The sequence below is a fragment of the Clytia hemisphaerica genome, unplaced genomic scaffold (genome assembly GCF_902728285.1).
Source record: "Clytia hemisphaerica strain Z4C2 unplaced genomic scaffold, Clytia hemisphaerica genome assembly, whole genome shotgun sequence".
In the NCBI taxonomy this organism is placed as follows: domain Eukaryota; kingdom Metazoa; phylum Cnidaria; class Hydrozoa; order Leptothecata; family Clytiidae; genus Clytia; species Clytia hemisphaerica.
In genome coordinates, this window is record NW_027104390.1 from 393,850 (window position 1) to 410,686 (window position 16,837).

General features: G+C 34.9%; 1 protein-coding gene across 1 annotated transcript in view; it reads right to left on the reverse strand.

Moving 5' to 3' along the window:
• Positions 1-6,301: 6,301 nt before the first annotated feature.
• Positions 6,302-16,837, reverse strand: part of LOC136819842 (girdin-like) — a 36,676-nt gene continuing 26,140 nt past the window's right edge. Inside the window, exons 42-57 of the mRNA XM_067076082.1 lie at positions 16,309-16,401; positions 16,077-16,154; positions 15,404-15,487; positions 14,919-15,053; positions 14,221-14,388; positions 14,027-14,066; positions 13,469-13,572; positions 13,087-13,158; positions 12,250-12,538; positions 11,970-12,047; positions 9,084-9,151; positions 8,787-8,882; positions 8,455-8,512; positions 7,853-8,300; positions 7,346-7,509; positions 6,302-7,107 (exon numbers count right to left, since the gene is read on the reverse strand). Coding sequence (XP_066932183.1) covers positions 6,388-7,107; positions 7,346-7,509; positions 7,853-8,300; positions 8,455-8,512; positions 8,787-8,882; positions 9,084-9,151; positions 11,970-12,047; positions 12,250-12,538; positions 13,087-13,158; positions 13,469-13,572; positions 14,027-14,066; positions 14,221-14,388; positions 14,919-15,053; positions 15,404-15,487; positions 16,077-16,154; positions 16,309-16,401 — 2,695 coding nt within the window. The 3' untranslated portion in view covers positions 6,302-6,387. The remainder of the gene's footprint in view (positions 7,108-7,345; positions 7,510-7,852; positions 8,301-8,454; positions 8,513-8,786; positions 8,883-9,083; positions 9,152-11,969; positions 12,048-12,249; positions 12,539-13,086; positions 13,159-13,468; positions 13,573-14,026; positions 14,067-14,220; positions 14,389-14,918; positions 15,054-15,403; positions 15,488-16,076; positions 16,155-16,308; positions 16,402-16,837) is intronic.

Genomic DNA, 16,837 nt, shown 5'->3' on the forward strand with positions numbered 1-16,837 from the left:
TCTTTGCCAATTTATCAGAATACGTATTAACGGTCCTCGCTGTAGTCATTGTGCAAAGCTTATTCCAGACCCCAAAAATTAAAACTTTAAAATTGTAATAAAAACCAAGTTTTAACCTTTAGACCAGGCAATGACTCGCCGTCGCGACACCTTTTGGTAGAAAATGTGTCATATTTGATTTTTGGGTGCTCTAATATATAGTATTTATGAAACCAGATGGTTTACGGGCTAAATCGGTGGCTTTCAGGTTTACGGGGGGTCTTTCAGGGGTCGGTAGCACAAAATTTACGATTTTTCTAGCCTGGGGTTGGTCACGAAAATACGTCATATCTCAAAAACTATTCATTCGATTTGTTTTTAACTTTGCAAACATGTAGCTATATAACTAGAAATGATTCATGCAAAATTTCAGAAATTTTAACTCAGTCAGTCATAATTTACAGACCGGAATATTCAAATTTTTGCTTTTTTTTATGATTTTTCGAAAAGATGGCCAATTTTTTTTCCCCATAGAAATTTTTGAAATCATCTAATTATTTGGATTTTTTAGGAACCTTAACATAAGAACAACGAATCTGCGGGATTTCATCACAAAAAACAGAGTACGAGAGTATAAATGCCATTTTAGGCAAGGTCATATATAACTAGAAATAGTTTCTGAAAAATTTGAAAGAAAAAGTCTGTACTGAGAGATACTTTACAGACCAGAATACTCAAATTTTGAGCTTCTTTAAAATTTTGCCATAACTAGATGGACACTGTTCTCATGATAATTTGGAGGCTTTTGTTCAACTATTCAAGCTTTTGAAAAGTTTAACTTATAAAGACCAACAAACGTGTTGAAGGGTTTTGATAAAAATTAATTATCTTTGGGGTTATAGGATGGTTGATTCCTTTTGTTCTGAAAGGTCTTACTTTTAGATTTTCAAATTTGAGTTTCAAGTTCAAGACAAACGAGTTTATATTTTAAAACTGTTTGAAAAAAAAAAAATCTAATGTAAAACGTTTTTATGGTCAATATAAGTTCTATTCATTATTTTTCTCGTCGCTGCTATCGTTCGCACCATCTTCATCTGATTCATCAAAACAATAATCGCCCAATAATCGTCCTCAAAATCATCCTGGTCATCACCTTCATTTGAAACCACAAAATCGGTCATGCTTTCAGGGAACATTTCATCTGGCCATATGATGTTTCAAATACTAGCTCAACAGAAGCTGAGAAAAAGTATCCGGGCCCCGGGGGAGGGTGTACCTAGGCAAAATGGGTGCCGGGTTTATTCGAGCTAAAAAGGCCGCTTTTTCACATCCTCGGAAGTCTCTCAAAGGGATACAAAAACCATGAAAAAGCAAATTGAGTCTCTGTGAGGGTCCAAAATTCACGAAAATCGAAATTTCCTCTCTCAACTCAAGGTCAAAAGTCAAAAGTCAAAAGTCAAAAGTCAAAAGGTCGTGATTTTCCGAAATTTGGACAAAAATCGAGTGAAAATCGACACAAATTTCGAGAAAAGTTTCTCTAAGTGTCCCAAAAACGGCATTTTTTCTCTCTCATCTTAGTCTAGCAAGCTAGACGACTAATTTATACATAGTAGAAATAAAGCAAAAAGTAATGAATGGAACAATTTTAGTCGTCTAGAAACCTTTGTGCACTAACTCGAAACAAAAGAAAAGTGTCAATATTGCAATTGTAATTTTTTCCTGCTCAAAATAATTCTTGAGAAAAAAAATATGTGTGGATTTGTGTATTGATTAAAAATTTCATTTGAGTTGATTTCGTTTTGGGAGTTTGTTGTTGCTTGATAAATTGTTTTCTCGCTACGCAAGTTTCTGCGTAGCTAGTAGTCTAGCAAGCTAGACGACTAATTCAGACATATTAGAAATAAAGCAAAAAAGTAAATTTAGTCGTCTAGAAACCTTTGTGCACTAACTCCAAACAATAAAAAAAGTGTCAATATCGCAATTAAAATGTTTTCCTGCTCAAAAAAAATTCTTGAAAATAAAATGTGTGTGGATTTGTGTGTTAAAAATGTTTCATTTGAGTAGATTTTATTTGACAGTTTGTTGTTGCTTAAGGGCTCTGACCATAGTCAGAAAATTGATTTTAGTATCTGAAACATAAAAGTTATGTTTTAGATTCTTTAACACTTTTAACAAAGAATTGCCTTTATATATTGCTTTTTAATCAAATCCCTTAAGAGTAATTAAGAACTTGATTGCAAAAATGACGTTATGAACTTTAAAAAGACGTTAATAATATGTTGCATCACCTTCTTTTATAAAAAGTGCTAAGTTTTAATGGGTAATTAACCTTTTTGTTTCGAACTTTTTTCAAACTGTCCGCAAAGAATTGAACTATTTTAAATTTTGCGGAAAATTTTTCTAAAAAGATGTGTCAAAAGTTATGACTGTTTTTTTAAGCAAAATCCAGATGAAAAATTGATGAAAAACCACTATTTTGAAGATTTCGAGACAAAGAAGCATTTACAAAAAATTTCCGCAAAAATTTTTATTGTTCGGTAAAAGATACACCATTTACTGCGAAAAATTTTCAAAATGTTTTTTCTTCGCCGAAACTAAGCTCTTCAAAGTTGAAATACTCTTCCTCGCAAAAGTCTTCATTTTCTTCTTCATCAAACTTTTTCAATGCAATTTTTGAATTTTCAGATTCAGGAATAATTTGTCTAATAGAAAATGTATAACATGCCATAGTTTTGTTGGTTACATCAGTCAGAAAACACATTTTAAACACGGAAATTATGAAAAATTCACTATGGTCAGAGCCCTTAATAAATTGTTTTCTCGCTACGCAAGTTTCTGCGTAGCTAGGCCCGGTATCTATAAGACTGGAACACCGGATTCTTCCAGTCGTTTATACAAACTAAATCCCGTATCATTATTTGTGTTTATTATTAGTATTACATGCATTATAAACGACTCCAGTCTACGTAGCTAGCCCCTGTATCTATAAGGCTGGAACACCGGATTCTTCCAGTCGTTTATACAAACTAAATCCCGTATTATTATTATTATTAGTATTACACGCATTATAAACGACTCCAGTCTACTCTCATCTTGGGTCCCAAAAATGTCGATTTTTCTTCCCTCTAAAGGTCGATTTTCGATTTTCGGCTCGCGGACATACCCGTCAACTCACAAATCTAGTATCTTATCAGCCAAAACTTTGTCGGCCTTAATTTAATTTGGCCCAAATTTATAGTCATCCCCTAATTTTAGCCAGCAAGCCAAAATTTAGTCACTTAGGGCCGACTAAGTTTTGGCCGATAAGGTACTCCCTCTGTCTCTGAACTAATAACATAAAAATCATCTCAAAGTTTTCAACAAATTTTTCAAACGTTCAAAAAAAAAAGAAAATCTACTTTTAAATCTACTTTCATCTAAAAAAAACTACAAATACAACCTTTCATATTGAAATGGAAAGAAGTCACTTACTTAGCTAAATATTCTACAAAACTCTCATCCAAAAACCTACAATGGATATTCTTCAGTAACTTACCTTCACTGTCGTATCTAGAAACGAAACAAATTTTACCAAGTAAAAATAATGTCCTTCTCTTAAAAATGTTACTCTGGAGAAATGATGTTCAACCTCCCTCGTTCAATCTCGATATTATAATATCATGTGCTCCCACAACAGACAAAGGCATACAAATCCTATCTTTTCAAACATCAACCAATCAATTTCCTTTTTATTATGTTTTATTATCCAATCAAAAGTCATGAAAACATGTAATTCCCAGAAGCGTTCGTATAAATTATCTAAACAAAAGAAATCGAGTTTTTTTATAAAGTTGATTTTTATTAATTTTTATGTGAAACAACAATTGTCTTCTGAAAAACGGTTTTTTCATTGCAGATAAAAAGTCTGGGTCACTATCGTCTGTTCTCTTTCCAGGAGAAAGATAAATAAATATTTACCGCAAACTTAAAAGCTCAAATATTTTTCAAAAACTTTTATCTCGTCATTCAGTTGTTATACGGACACTTTTTTTATAAGAACATCCAAAATTTTTGCCTTGGGTTGTTCTTAACTTTTTGGGTTTCAAGCCTAATTAAAGTCTGTTCACGATAAGTGTGCACTCTTTTTTCTTTTACCTATAACTTTTGAAGGAATTCTTCAATCTTCATAAATTTGGTATCGTTGGAGAGATATTTGTGAGTGGAACAATTTGAAATTAAAAGTCTTTAAAAAAATTCTAAAAATGAAGATGAAAATGAAGAAGAAAAAAATGAAGATCTTGTAGAAAAGTGCTATAACTTTCACTTTCACTGGAGAGATTCTTTGATCTTAGGAGGTCATCACTGTGAAGAAATTTCACTGAAATATTTATTCAATATAAAGTTATGATACAAAGTTAATAAGCGATTGACCCCGAAAAACAGCAGAAAACAGCAGAAAACAGGGTTTTTAGACGTCAATCTGCTTACAACTTTGTTTGATATCTTTTGACTGAATTATTATTTTTTAGAAATTTTTTCACAGTGATGACGTTCGATGATCAAGGATTCACTTAAGTGAAAATGATGGTTATAGCACCTTTCTACAAGATCTTCATTTTCATCTTCATTTTTAGAATTTTTTAAAAGACTGTTTGATATTAAATTGTTCCACTCACAAATATCTCTCCAACGATACTAAATTTATGAAGATTGAAGAATTCCTTCAAAAGTTATAGGTAAAAGAAAAAATAGTGCACACTTATCGTGAATAGACTTTAAAAATACTCTTAAAATGTTCTTATTTTCACCATTTCAAGAGTATTTTTGACCATTTTCCTTAGAAATAAAGTGTCTTTGAGTCTAATAAGCCTTAAAATGTTCTGAACTTGTTCTTAGTATTTTGGCCAACGTAGCCTTATGTTCTTATATAGTTTGTTCTAATAAAAAACGTGTAGGCATTATTTGCAAAGAAAATAATAAGCCATATTGTGCATTATGTTTAGGCCTAGTACAATAATAAAGAAGGGATAAAGGAATTTTGTAACAAGTTTTTTCGGGTCTATTCGTATTTTACAAGCCGATTCGTGCAAAGTGTATCTACTGTGCGTGTGTCCAATTACAAAAAAGAAAATAAATTCACAAAATATTATTACAAAGAGAGACACAAAATTATAAAACAAAATAACAAAAAAATAACAAATCCATTAAAAAACAGAAAACAAAAAAAAAAAATTAATGATGTGCAGTAAAATTAAAGTCCCTTTGACAAAAAGCCTGCGAATACATATCATATAACAATAGCTTCTCAAATTCGGACAATTTTCAGAAGAGGGACTTAAAGCCCCAAATATGACCATGTGATGTAATGTCACCCTTATCAAAGATCATACACGTTTTTATAGGAACAAACTTTGTAAAAACATTACAAAATACCCCTTTTTAAGGAAGAGTTGCACAAAATGCTGAAAATAAGGAAATTTTAAGAATATCTTTAGACTGAAAGATTAGAACATTTAAAAGCTCCAAAGCTTTTAGACGTTCTTATAAAAAACGTGCATGGACCTAAATAAAAATACAGCTTACACACAACGGTACTTTCGACGTTCATCCGACGTTATATAGTCGTGGTCTTTTGAGATTCTGTGCCGATTAGGTTTAAGAATACAATAAAAATGTCACCTTCAATATATAACATACCTATATATAAATTACAAGTATTTTTCTACTTCCTTGTTTGTTGTTAAAAAATCAATCAATAAATTAATGATAAAAGCGTTAAAAAATTTGGGCGTTGAAATATTTTTCATTATATAGACCTTTGGGGCGCATTTCAAAAAATGAAAAAAAAAATATTTTGAGTATTTTGTCCATCGAACTCAAAAATCAAGGTTGTCATGGAAATGTTCATTTAACTTGAAAGCGATGTTTCATGTGTTTGAAAATGGTATTCAGCGCTATGTAAATTATGGAGAAAGTTTAACCAGTTAATTTCCAGTAATTTCCGAATTTCAGTAATTTTGTAAGACATCTAGCTTCAAAAATCGTGGTTTAAAATGATGGATCACCTGCACTGCAGGCCTACTACTACGTAGTATAAGTTAAAAAAGTTGGAATTTTTTGTCTAGCTGTTTCTACATATAACTAATAAATTAAAACTTCTTTTTCTAGCAAAAATTCCATATTATTAATAAATATTAACCGAAAACGTAACCATTGAAATATAATTTCTCCCATTCCTATAGAAACTGCAAAATTCCAAGAACTCCAATTATTTGATTGACAGCCAGGAAAGCGTTCTGCAATTTACACCATATACTGGATATGTTAAAAATAAAGTGTTTGCGTAAGGTATACAAAATTCTTTCGGATAATAAATATTTCCTTAGATTTCAGTAGTACATATTAAAAAAGGGCGAATTAAGGCATCATTTAGACGCTACCATATTCATACCAAGTATCAGGTTTCTTTTCAGACTTTTTCCCATCCGGTGTGTATGGGGCGTTATTGTTTTCAAGTTCTTTTCGTGGAACAGCAGGAGAATTTGATTGTGAATTGATTTTCTCTTGCATTGACTTTCGTTGCATTTTACGTAAAGAACCACGTTGTTCCCGCGTTCCAAAGTTCTGGTTGGCTAAAAGTTTTTCTAAAGGTGTACCTGGCTGTCGTTTAGGAATTGGTGGTGGTAGTGGCTCGTTCGTGTCGTTAGCGTCAGAATCAAGCTCCGATTCATGGGTTGCTTCTTCAGGCAATGCACGCGGTTCCATTTTATCCATTTCATAACGTCTAATTGAAACACGATGCTCACGCGTACCGAACGCGTTTTGTGTTGAGGTCGAAGTTGGTGAAAAATTTTCCGAGCGGGCGGAAAAACTGCCCGAGCGATCAAGACCACGCGCGCTGTTCGTTGATTCTGGTATCGAGCGAATATCAGAGAAATTAAGTTCGTCGAAATTTTCACTTTCATCTTCTGAGAAAGATCTTGTGAAAGAGTTTGATAAGGTGGAGGGCGGGCCTGACACTGAATGCCGCCCGTGAAAGTCTGATTTGTGTGTTGATGATCCGTATGGTTGCCTTGGGGATCCAAAGGTCTGGGAACGAGATTTCATTGACGAGCGAGGTGATGCATCCAGTGACTGGCGAAGGGGTTCCTGCAAATGGATCAGAAAAGTTTTATTTATATGGTGAATTATGCAGAATTTTGAGAAGGAAAAGCTTCGCTGAGACGGAAATCCATCTGGGACGGTATAAACTTTAACACTAAGCAATAATAGTTGCTAAAGCATGATGGTTGTTAATTTGTCCTTATCCCAAGTTCAATTCACATACATGGGATGTATTTTCTAAAAATCTTAGAATTACAAAACTATAAGGGTGCCGGTGACTTACAGAAGTTTGGTAAGGTTCGGGCGACGCTTTCATGACAGGAGCTGTTTGTATTTGTGTGACGCGAACCTTTTGGATGGTCGAAGCGGACGAAGAAGTGTCCGAATGATGTGATCGTGCAGGAGAATGAGATCTGCTGCCAGGTGTGCTCGATGCTGTTTTCGAAACTATAACGAAAGATGTATACACATGGATGATCAAAATAATAATAAGAAGAATGAACCTACCCTAAGCATAGGGTACAGGCCTTGCTCTCAGGACAAGGATCACAGCGCTAGATGGTCGAAATTGAAACATTAATCAATATGAATGAAAACTGTTAAATTTCACTTGAAAAGTTCATCAAGTAATAAAAGGAATAAAAGTCAACACAAACAGAAGACGTCTTGTTCATTCTTTTTGTGTTGACTTCTACGCTCCTACGCTTCATTTTAGAAGTAGTTAAAGTGAAAAGGTTTGATTAGTAAAAGAATCGCTAACAAAACTAGAAAAAACGAAAGCCATGTATACCATTGGACCGTGAACTGTTTTGTCGTTGGAAAGGAACAATTTCACATTCATCGTCATCTTCATTGTCTTGTTGTTGATTTCTCATATTCTCCATGCTTCGATAAACACCTCTGTGGCGGAGTGCTGGCGAGGCTCCATCTACCATGTCCGAAGCACGGTACGATGATTTCGGACGGGATCCATAATGGCGACTCTCCACTACAGCGGAGGGTGAGTTGAAATCCATGGCAGAGATCTTACGAGGTGTGACGTCATCAATATTTGACACGTCCGGTCGACTGCGAGATAGTATGGTGCGTATAGAGCCGACAGTGAGCGGTGAGGAGGTGGCCTCGTTACTGGAGTAGCTGTATGAGGATTTGGTGGGGGTGGAAGTGGGACTGAGAAGGTTACTGTCTTGAATCATCTCATCTGGTGAGGGTGTGGACGAGGGCGATCCACCCTTTTTCTAGAAGTTGAAGAATTGAAAGATATTATGAAAAATTCCTTAAATTTCATCCAGCTAGGGCTTTAGGAAATGAATGATGTAGACTGGAGACTTCTTCTTGCGACTTTCCTTGTCTTCAATTACAAGGGACATGAAAAAAGAAAAGAAAACAAACCTTTTTGAGACCAGTTCGTTTCAAAATTTTGTTAGTACCTCTCCAAATCTTCCCTTTCCTGAAATAATAAAATCAACAAATTAGTAGAGTTTTTACCAGAGCGGATAAGGGTTATAAGGGTTCAGTGTAGTTTTGAAATTGTGAATAGAATTTAGGGCAATTTCTCCAGAGGTGATTGTGCGAGCGATTTTTTAGCTTGAAGGAGGTCTAGATGGGTCTGCAACGGTAAGGGGTAAAGATAAAGTTAATTCTTAAACCACATTACACTATTAGGAGATTCGAAACCAAAATTAATTATTTCGAAGCTAGCAACATAGGAAAAGAGCTATTACTTTTTGCCACCGCCCGACTCATGTAGCGCCTTTTCAGCTGCAAGCACTTTCTCTGAAAGTTTCTCCTTTTCACGCTCCAAACCATAGATATGATCACTAAAAAAAGTAATTATAAATTTATAGTTAAGGTAACTGCTAGGATTGCCATAGCCTTTTTTCGACTTAGATACAGTCTATACTCTATAACTCGAAAAATGAAGAATCAAGCAAAACACGGATAGTGTTGAGTGGTAGAGAGTCAAGATATACATATTGCAAGCAAACTGTTTGATAAAGCTATTACTATCAGGAACTTACGAGAAGGCTCTTTCGTCATCAAGGTACTGATCACGTGACTGCAATGTCGTCATTAACAGTTCCTGATTCTGCAAAAAGAATGATTAAAGTTTGACATGAACAATTGTTTCAATCTCTTTACTACTTTTGGAACCCAGCTGACACACAACGTTCTTTCACCGTTTATATAACATTCCCAACGCCCATATAATAACGTCAGATAAACGTCGAAACAACGTTGTGTGCCAGCTCGGAATGTTTTGATAGAGGTTCGATTGGGATCATCCTTCTCATGAAAAAAGAAAGTTCAATTCTGTTTTCAAAAGAAAAGGTTAAACATAATCCTGATAGACAAACTCTTGATTAGAAACTTAGCTTCAGTCTCGTCATCTTAAGTTTCCGTGACAACACTTAAGAGCCATTTTTTTTAAAAATCTTCAGAATAAAGAAAGTCTGATACCTCACCCTCTTAGATTTTGATGAAATTTTGACCAAATGACCTATCACACATGAAAATAAGACTCTGAAAATTTCACCTTGATATCTCAAGTAGTTTTGAAGATACAGCGTCTCAAAGATAGGCTACTAAGCGAAAATTGACCCCTAAAAATCATGAACTCTGGTGGGGAGCAGATTTTGAAAGCCAATGAATTTTTATTCAAGTACATTAGAAAGCTGATTTACAGTGGATTTCAAGAACTTTTTGTAGGGAATCAGAAAAAATCAAATTGAGTCTCCAAAATTTTCCCCAAAAATCTCTGGCACCTCCTGTAGAGGGCTTCAAACTTTGCGTAATCTGGGTTTGGAAGCACTTTTAGCTGGCTGCTGATGGTCCTTGGGACTTTTTTGAAGTAAACTTTTGACCTGGAGTGGTTTACTGGTGGGTTTTGGCCACAAAAATAACATTTTCAGGATTTCCATCTTTGCGTAACCGTCAAAAATGGCCGAAAAAATTGCTATTTTGGCAGACCTGGAGCAAAATTCAAGATGGCGTATCTTTTTAAGGCAACACCAAATTTTTTTGAAATTTTCAGCAAGGCTTCCTTAGTAGGTCTAGTTTATAGCCTCAAAAAAATCTCAATGGGCATTTGAAGTCTCTTAAAGATATGATCGATTAAAAATTTGCTTAACTTCGTTGTTTTCTCCCTCTTAAAATGCTAAATCAGGCCCACTTAAGGGCTCTAACAGGATAATTTTTCTCAAAATATTGGTTGACTTCTAGCCAAACTAATCATTGGCATTAGGGGAACAACTGAAAAAGATTTCAGGTCATTTCCATCAACAGATGACATTTTATGACAGTTTCTTTATTTTTAAGTACAGAATATGTAAAAAAATGAGACTGACATCTGGCGTTTCCTACCATTCCAGGGCCTATATTTCCAGAAAAAAACTCAACCTTTCACAGTTTGGTGAATATTAATCTTAAATATAAGTAGGTTACTTCAACTTAATGGGTTTAACAATACTCAATTCCTATTCAAAAACTTTTTAGACTCATTCAGAAATCCTACTTTGACAATAATTTGCGCTTTACCGCAAAATTTCTAAGTCCAAGTGTTGTGATTAGCTTTAGACTGTCCAATATCTCTATAATAGTGTACACTAACAGTCTTACTTGTTGATTCTTAAATAACTAAGCAACATTACTAGGGTGATAATTTATGAGATACTGCAAACAATGCTGTTTAAATCTTCTGGACAAGAAATATTGGACAGTCTAAAGCTAATCACAACACTTGGACTTAGAAATTTTGCGGTAAAGCGCAAATTATTGTCAAAGTAGGATTTCTGAATGAGTCTAAAAAGTTTTTGAATAGGAATTGAGTATTGTTAAACCCATTAAGTTGAAGTAACCTGCTTATATTTAAGATTAATATTCACCAAACTGTGAAAGGTTAAGTTTTTTTCTGGAAATATAGGCCCTGGAATGGTAGGAAACGCCAGATGCCAGTCTCATTTTTTTACATATTCTGTACTTAAAAATAAAGAAACTGTCATAAAATGTCATCTGTTGATGGAAATGACCTGAAATCTTTTTCAGTTGTTCCCCTAATGCCAATGATTAGTTGGCTAGAGAAGATCAACCAATATTTTGAGAAAAATTATCCTGTTAGAGCCCTTAGGTGGGCCTGATTTAGCATTTTAAGAGGGAGAAAACAACGAAGTTAAGCAAATTTTCAATCGATCATATCTTTAAGAGACTTCAAATGCCCATTGAGATTTTTTTGAGGCTATAAACTAGACCTACTAAGGAAGCCTTGCTGAAAATTTCAAAAAATTTGGTGTTGCCTTTAGAAAGATAACGCCATCTTGAATTTTGCTCCAGGTCTGCCAAAATAGCAATTTTTTTCGGCCATTTTTTGACGGTTACGCAAAGATGGAAATCCTGAAAAAATGTTATTTTTGTGGCCCAAAAACCCACCAGTAAACCACTCCAGGTCAAAAGTTTACTTCAAAAAAGTCCCAAGGACCATCAGCAGCCAGCTAAAAGTGCTTCCAAACCCAGATTACGCAAAGTTTGAAGCCCTCTACAAGAGGTGCTAGAGATTTTCGGGGAAAATTTTGGAGACTCAATTTGATTTTTTCTGATTCCCTACAAAAAGTTCTTGAAATCCACTGTAAATCAGCTTTCTAATGTACTTGAATAAAAATTCATTTGCTTTCAAAATCTGCTCCCCACCAGAGTTCATGATTTTTAGGGGTCAATTTTCGCTTAGTAGCCTATAATTGAGACGCTGTATCTTCAAAACTACTTGAGATATCAAGGTGAAATTTTCAGGGTCTTATTTTCTTGTGTGATAGATCATTTGGTCTAAATTTCAGCAAAATCCAAGAGGGTGAGGTATCACACCCTGAAGACTCTTAAAAAAAATGGCTCTTAATACACATTCTATCCAGACTTACTTGGTTCAACAGTTTGTTGACTTGATCCATCAGTGCTTTGTTTTCTTCTTCTAAGGTCGCATTTAATTGCACCAAAATCTAGAAAAACGAGAACATTTTGACTTTCGATAATCAAAAAATAACCTCATCTCCTGGAAACAACTTCAACAACTAAGGAATGACTAAAATGTTTTTCATGAAGGAGAAAAGTGCTGAGGTTCGAAACTTTGTGGTTCAAGCAATAGTAACTGACACTTCATTGTTCAAAAATCGGATCCTACAAGTCTTCATCACCACCTACCTCACATCTATGGGCAATCTTTGTTGCAGAAACATCAAGTTCTTGAAACTGTTCTCTCGCTTCATCAATCTCCTTCTGCATGGCTCGATAATCGGATTTCAACAAATCATAATCACTCTGCAACGTCTCGTTCTTCGTTAACAGCGAAGCGTTTTCTGAAGACAGTTCATCTAGCTGGGTAGACAAGTATTCTTTTTGTTTCTCCAAACAATTATTTTCTTCCTGCAAACGCTCAATCTCTTCGCGAGCTTCTTGGTTGCTCTCTTGAGCACTTTTACCGCTTGGCGACCTGAAATGAGGACCGATAAATAGAGTAAATTTTATGTAACTTTATTAAATCTAGTTTTTCTGTATTCAGTGCTGGTTTCGTGAGGTCTTAAGTGTCTGATTGAAGGGCTATATACCATAGATTTATAAAGCCCGAAGGGCTAGATGTCGTACTTTTACTGAAAAGTGTGCCGTGGTTAGGTAGGAAATCCTACCTAGGTCACGTGACATTACAATAGAATTTCAGCGCTTGACCAATCAGAAGCTTCGCGGTTTTCGAAAAAAATAGCAACAATATTTTTTCCAATAATATTCACTTTTTTTGCCTGCGATGGCTTAAAGCACGACATCTAGCTCTTCGGGCTTTATAAATCTATGCTATACACTTCATGCAGTGTATGAACGTATGCAAATCCGCAAATCCGTAAATCGGCAATCGGACTCTTGAAGAAAATACGGAAGTACTGATGCCTTAAATAAGAAGAGCTGGCTACTCATTGAACATTTCTTTCTAAATCTCCTTAAAACTTGAATAGAGTGGCATAAAATGATAAATATAAAACAACTTACATTTTGATTTCAATAACACTCGATTTTCGTTGACTTGCTTTGGGTGGGCCACGCTGAATATGAAGTTCAGTCCTGAAAGAGACACAAAGAAAATAATGGAAATCATTTATTTTGAAAAATATATTGAAAAACACTTTTTAGTCTGTTTTTTGCCGATGAAAATTGATTACAAATTATAAGTTGGCGATTTAGTTTAGTTTAGAATAAAAAAGTAATGGAGGGTACAATTTTAGTCTGTACAAACTAAATCCCGTAACAATAATCGTATTATCATAAAACGCCTATACTACTGTATTACATGCATTATAAACGACTCCAGTCTAAGTTTTTTAGAAGGATCTGGCTTCCTCTCATCATTGTTTAAGAGGGAAGGGTTACAAACCTTGCTCTTTTGGTGAGTTGGATTTTCTCGGTGATGCTTGTGATGTTCTTCAAACTTCCATTCTTCTTCATCTCCTCTAAATCTTTCTCCAACATATTGATGTCCTAGAGGATGGAATTTCATTGGTTAAAATAATGTCCGAAATGTTATGTGAGCCAATAGAATGCTTTCATTTCATTTTGGAACGAACCACGTGCTTTTAAGAGGCTTTCTACCGAAAATAATTTCATTTTTATAAGTATTATTCTATCTCTCCTTTTTTATTTTTCTCGTCCCACCCTAGCCTAGAAATCTAAGCCAGATTGATTCAGTCACTGGGTAAAATCTGATGGAAAACTTTAAATTACGTACATCATAAAAATCATTAAAGCACCGATAACGCTATATTTCCGTCAGCCGTATCTCGGCCTTGTAAAAACTGGCTTGGTTAACCAGGCTAGCCCCACCCCTTATCTGCAAAATACACTTCACTTTAATTTGTCGCTTCGCAAAGCTTGTAATACGATCAAATTGGGTGTTACATCGCCAAAGCTAACCATGAAACGAAAAACCACTCACCTCTTCAAGGTCTTTATTCCGTTGGTTCATTTCTTCCAGGCTGAAAAATATATAAGATATTCGATAAAAATGATAGTCAGGGAAATTGTTCACTTAAAAAAATGATGGATATGAAAAAAGCGCTTGAAGGGAATTTTAACTATCTACAAATTTTCAAACGATGAAGGAATGTCTTGAAAAAAGTAGAAGCAAACCTCTTCTTTAGCGATTTCAGTTTTTCTTCTTTCATTTGTAACTCGTTGTTCAAAGAATGGTTTTTATTGACATGATCCTCAAGTTGTTTCTTCAGTGAAGTTAATCTTTCGTCTTTCTGTTTATTGCTCGAATTACTGCGCCCTTGGTCTGATAACAACTCTTCGATCCTACGAGACAAGGCGAAAATTGATGAGAAGTTTTTCCATCTTGTTTTTAGCCTCTATGAAATCTTTACGAATCTTTTTTTGAAATTTTCAAAATAATGGATAAACGGATAAGATTATTTCTCAATTATATTTTGTCAACAATTGCTTCCCTCTCATAATAAAATAATTTAACCTCAATTGGGAGTTGATCTTCTATCCTATGCGGTGCGGCACTATAGGCTCAAACAAAATGAAGGAGGGAGGGGGTCCGCTTTAATATCATGAGTGATGTGCCCATAGTCATAATCAAAAATTCCGATTTGATAATGCATTGTTTTAGCTTTATTGATCACGTTACCATGTTTGACTCTTGGGATAGGTTTTTTTTCTGGTCACATGATTAAAACCATTAATGTACGAAACAAAACGAAAGCCTTCTAGACTGGGTTTAAACTAACTAGATGCGCCTTTCCTTGTGAGATGTTAAATTTAAAAATCGTAAAAACCTATTCGTTACGTATTGGCAAAAAATATATTTTGAAGTACAGTACCTCGTTTCGAGTTGGGTCGTAGTTGTGTGATATTCATCCAAATTCTTCTTGAGGATGGAAATTTGTGTGTTCTTTTCTTTGACAATGGAATTCAGTTTATCACTGTCTGAGGCTGTCAGCTCAAGCTCGTCGATTCTAAAAATAGTAAATGTTGAATGAATTTGAATGACTTTGACTTTGTAATTTCTCCAATAATTATTTGAACTTTCTTTCATTTGATTTTAAAAATAAAGACATACCATCACTAAAACATTAACAAATTAGATAAGTTTGAAAAACCAAAATTACTTGAGAACCAATCACCAATATAATACGCCCTCAAACTTTTCCCGTTGAATTCTAACTTAAAAAAGAGTCAATTTATACCCAAACTCTCAAAGGAAATATCTGGTGAAAAAGCTTTCTTCTTTCGAATAAAATTCATTTTGTTGGCTCTCAGAAAAGATTAACGTTATTCCCCCACTACATCCGTAACAGCAACTTACTTCCTTTCCAGGTCTTTAACGATACCTTCTTTTTCTTGCAAATTCAATTTCATTTTATGTTTCTCTGACAATGCTTCATCCGCTCTACATAAAAGGGGAATAAAGAAAAGATTGTCATCGTGAAAGGTTTTGTACACATGGCAGATCTTCCTACGTGGTTATGAATTCAAATCTTCTTTCCGAGAGGGGGGACACTCGATTCAAAAACGACCGTACGTGCGGCCCAAAATTAGGCCTTTGAAATCGGATCCTTACAGTGCAGAAAATTTTTAGCCACATTGATGTAAATTTTGGCGAAAAATCGACCCCTCGACCCACTTTGGACCATTTTTAGGAAAAATATGGTCAGATTTTCCAAATTTTACACACTTAGAGGGCACTTTTTCTCATCTTTGCTCATTTCGACCCTTGGAAAAGAGACTCTTAAGGGCCGCACGTGCGGTAGGTTGTTTACCTTGAGTGCCCCCCCCCCGGACCTCCTTATTAGGAACCTGCAGACGAAATTCTAGATAAGAACTGTAGAGTTGGCTTTTAATTAGATCATCAAGAAACCAATATTTTTCTTCAAATAGGAAAGATTGGGACAAGAAACCACCGCCCTTCTTATTAGAGAGGTTTCAATTATCGGGTTGGACTGAAAATTCTTCAAAATCAGTGCAAGCAACGTACGAACCTTTTCTGAAGGGTATCAAGCTCTTCCTCCTTCTCTTTGATTAATTTGCTCGTCTCATCTTTCTGAAGCATTTTGATCCTGAAAATAAAAGAAAATTCTTTTACATTATCTTATAACATCAAAATATTATCATCTTTCCAAGTCTAAAATAAAAACTGGAGGGTAAAATTTTAAAATGAAGACAGCGAAAGTCTCATTAAAGTGATTTGATTCGACCAATGTAATATCTTACTTAGATTCAAGGTGACCAAGACTGTTTTCTTTCTCCTTTAGCATGGAAACCAATCTCTCCTTTTCAACTTCAACATTGTGAGACGTTACCAGTCTAGAAAAAAAAAGATGGTTCGTTAAATAAATCTTGTGTGTGATCAACCAGGGCATGAATGCTGATACAATGGCTATACAATGAATGTCAAAAAATTGGGTCAAAAAGTTTAGGTGTTTATTTAACAATAAGTAGTTTAATTTTAAATCGTCTAAATCACTTATTCCGCCTGCGGTACTACCGGGGCGTCCCGCCTGCAAGTAGCCTTACTTCTCACTTGGTTCCGTGCGATATTGGCTATACTCTCAAAGCACAAACAAGGTTTAAGATGGCGGTGTTCAAGTCTCAGAAATTTTTACCTTCCTCCTGCCCTACAGATATTGGTTGCCGGCAACCCTATTTCTAGTTTATGTTAGTTTATCACTAGCAGGGGACTAAATTTTCCCCAAAACTGATTATGGGTTAGCCAAATATGTGAACGCCAAACTTAATTGAA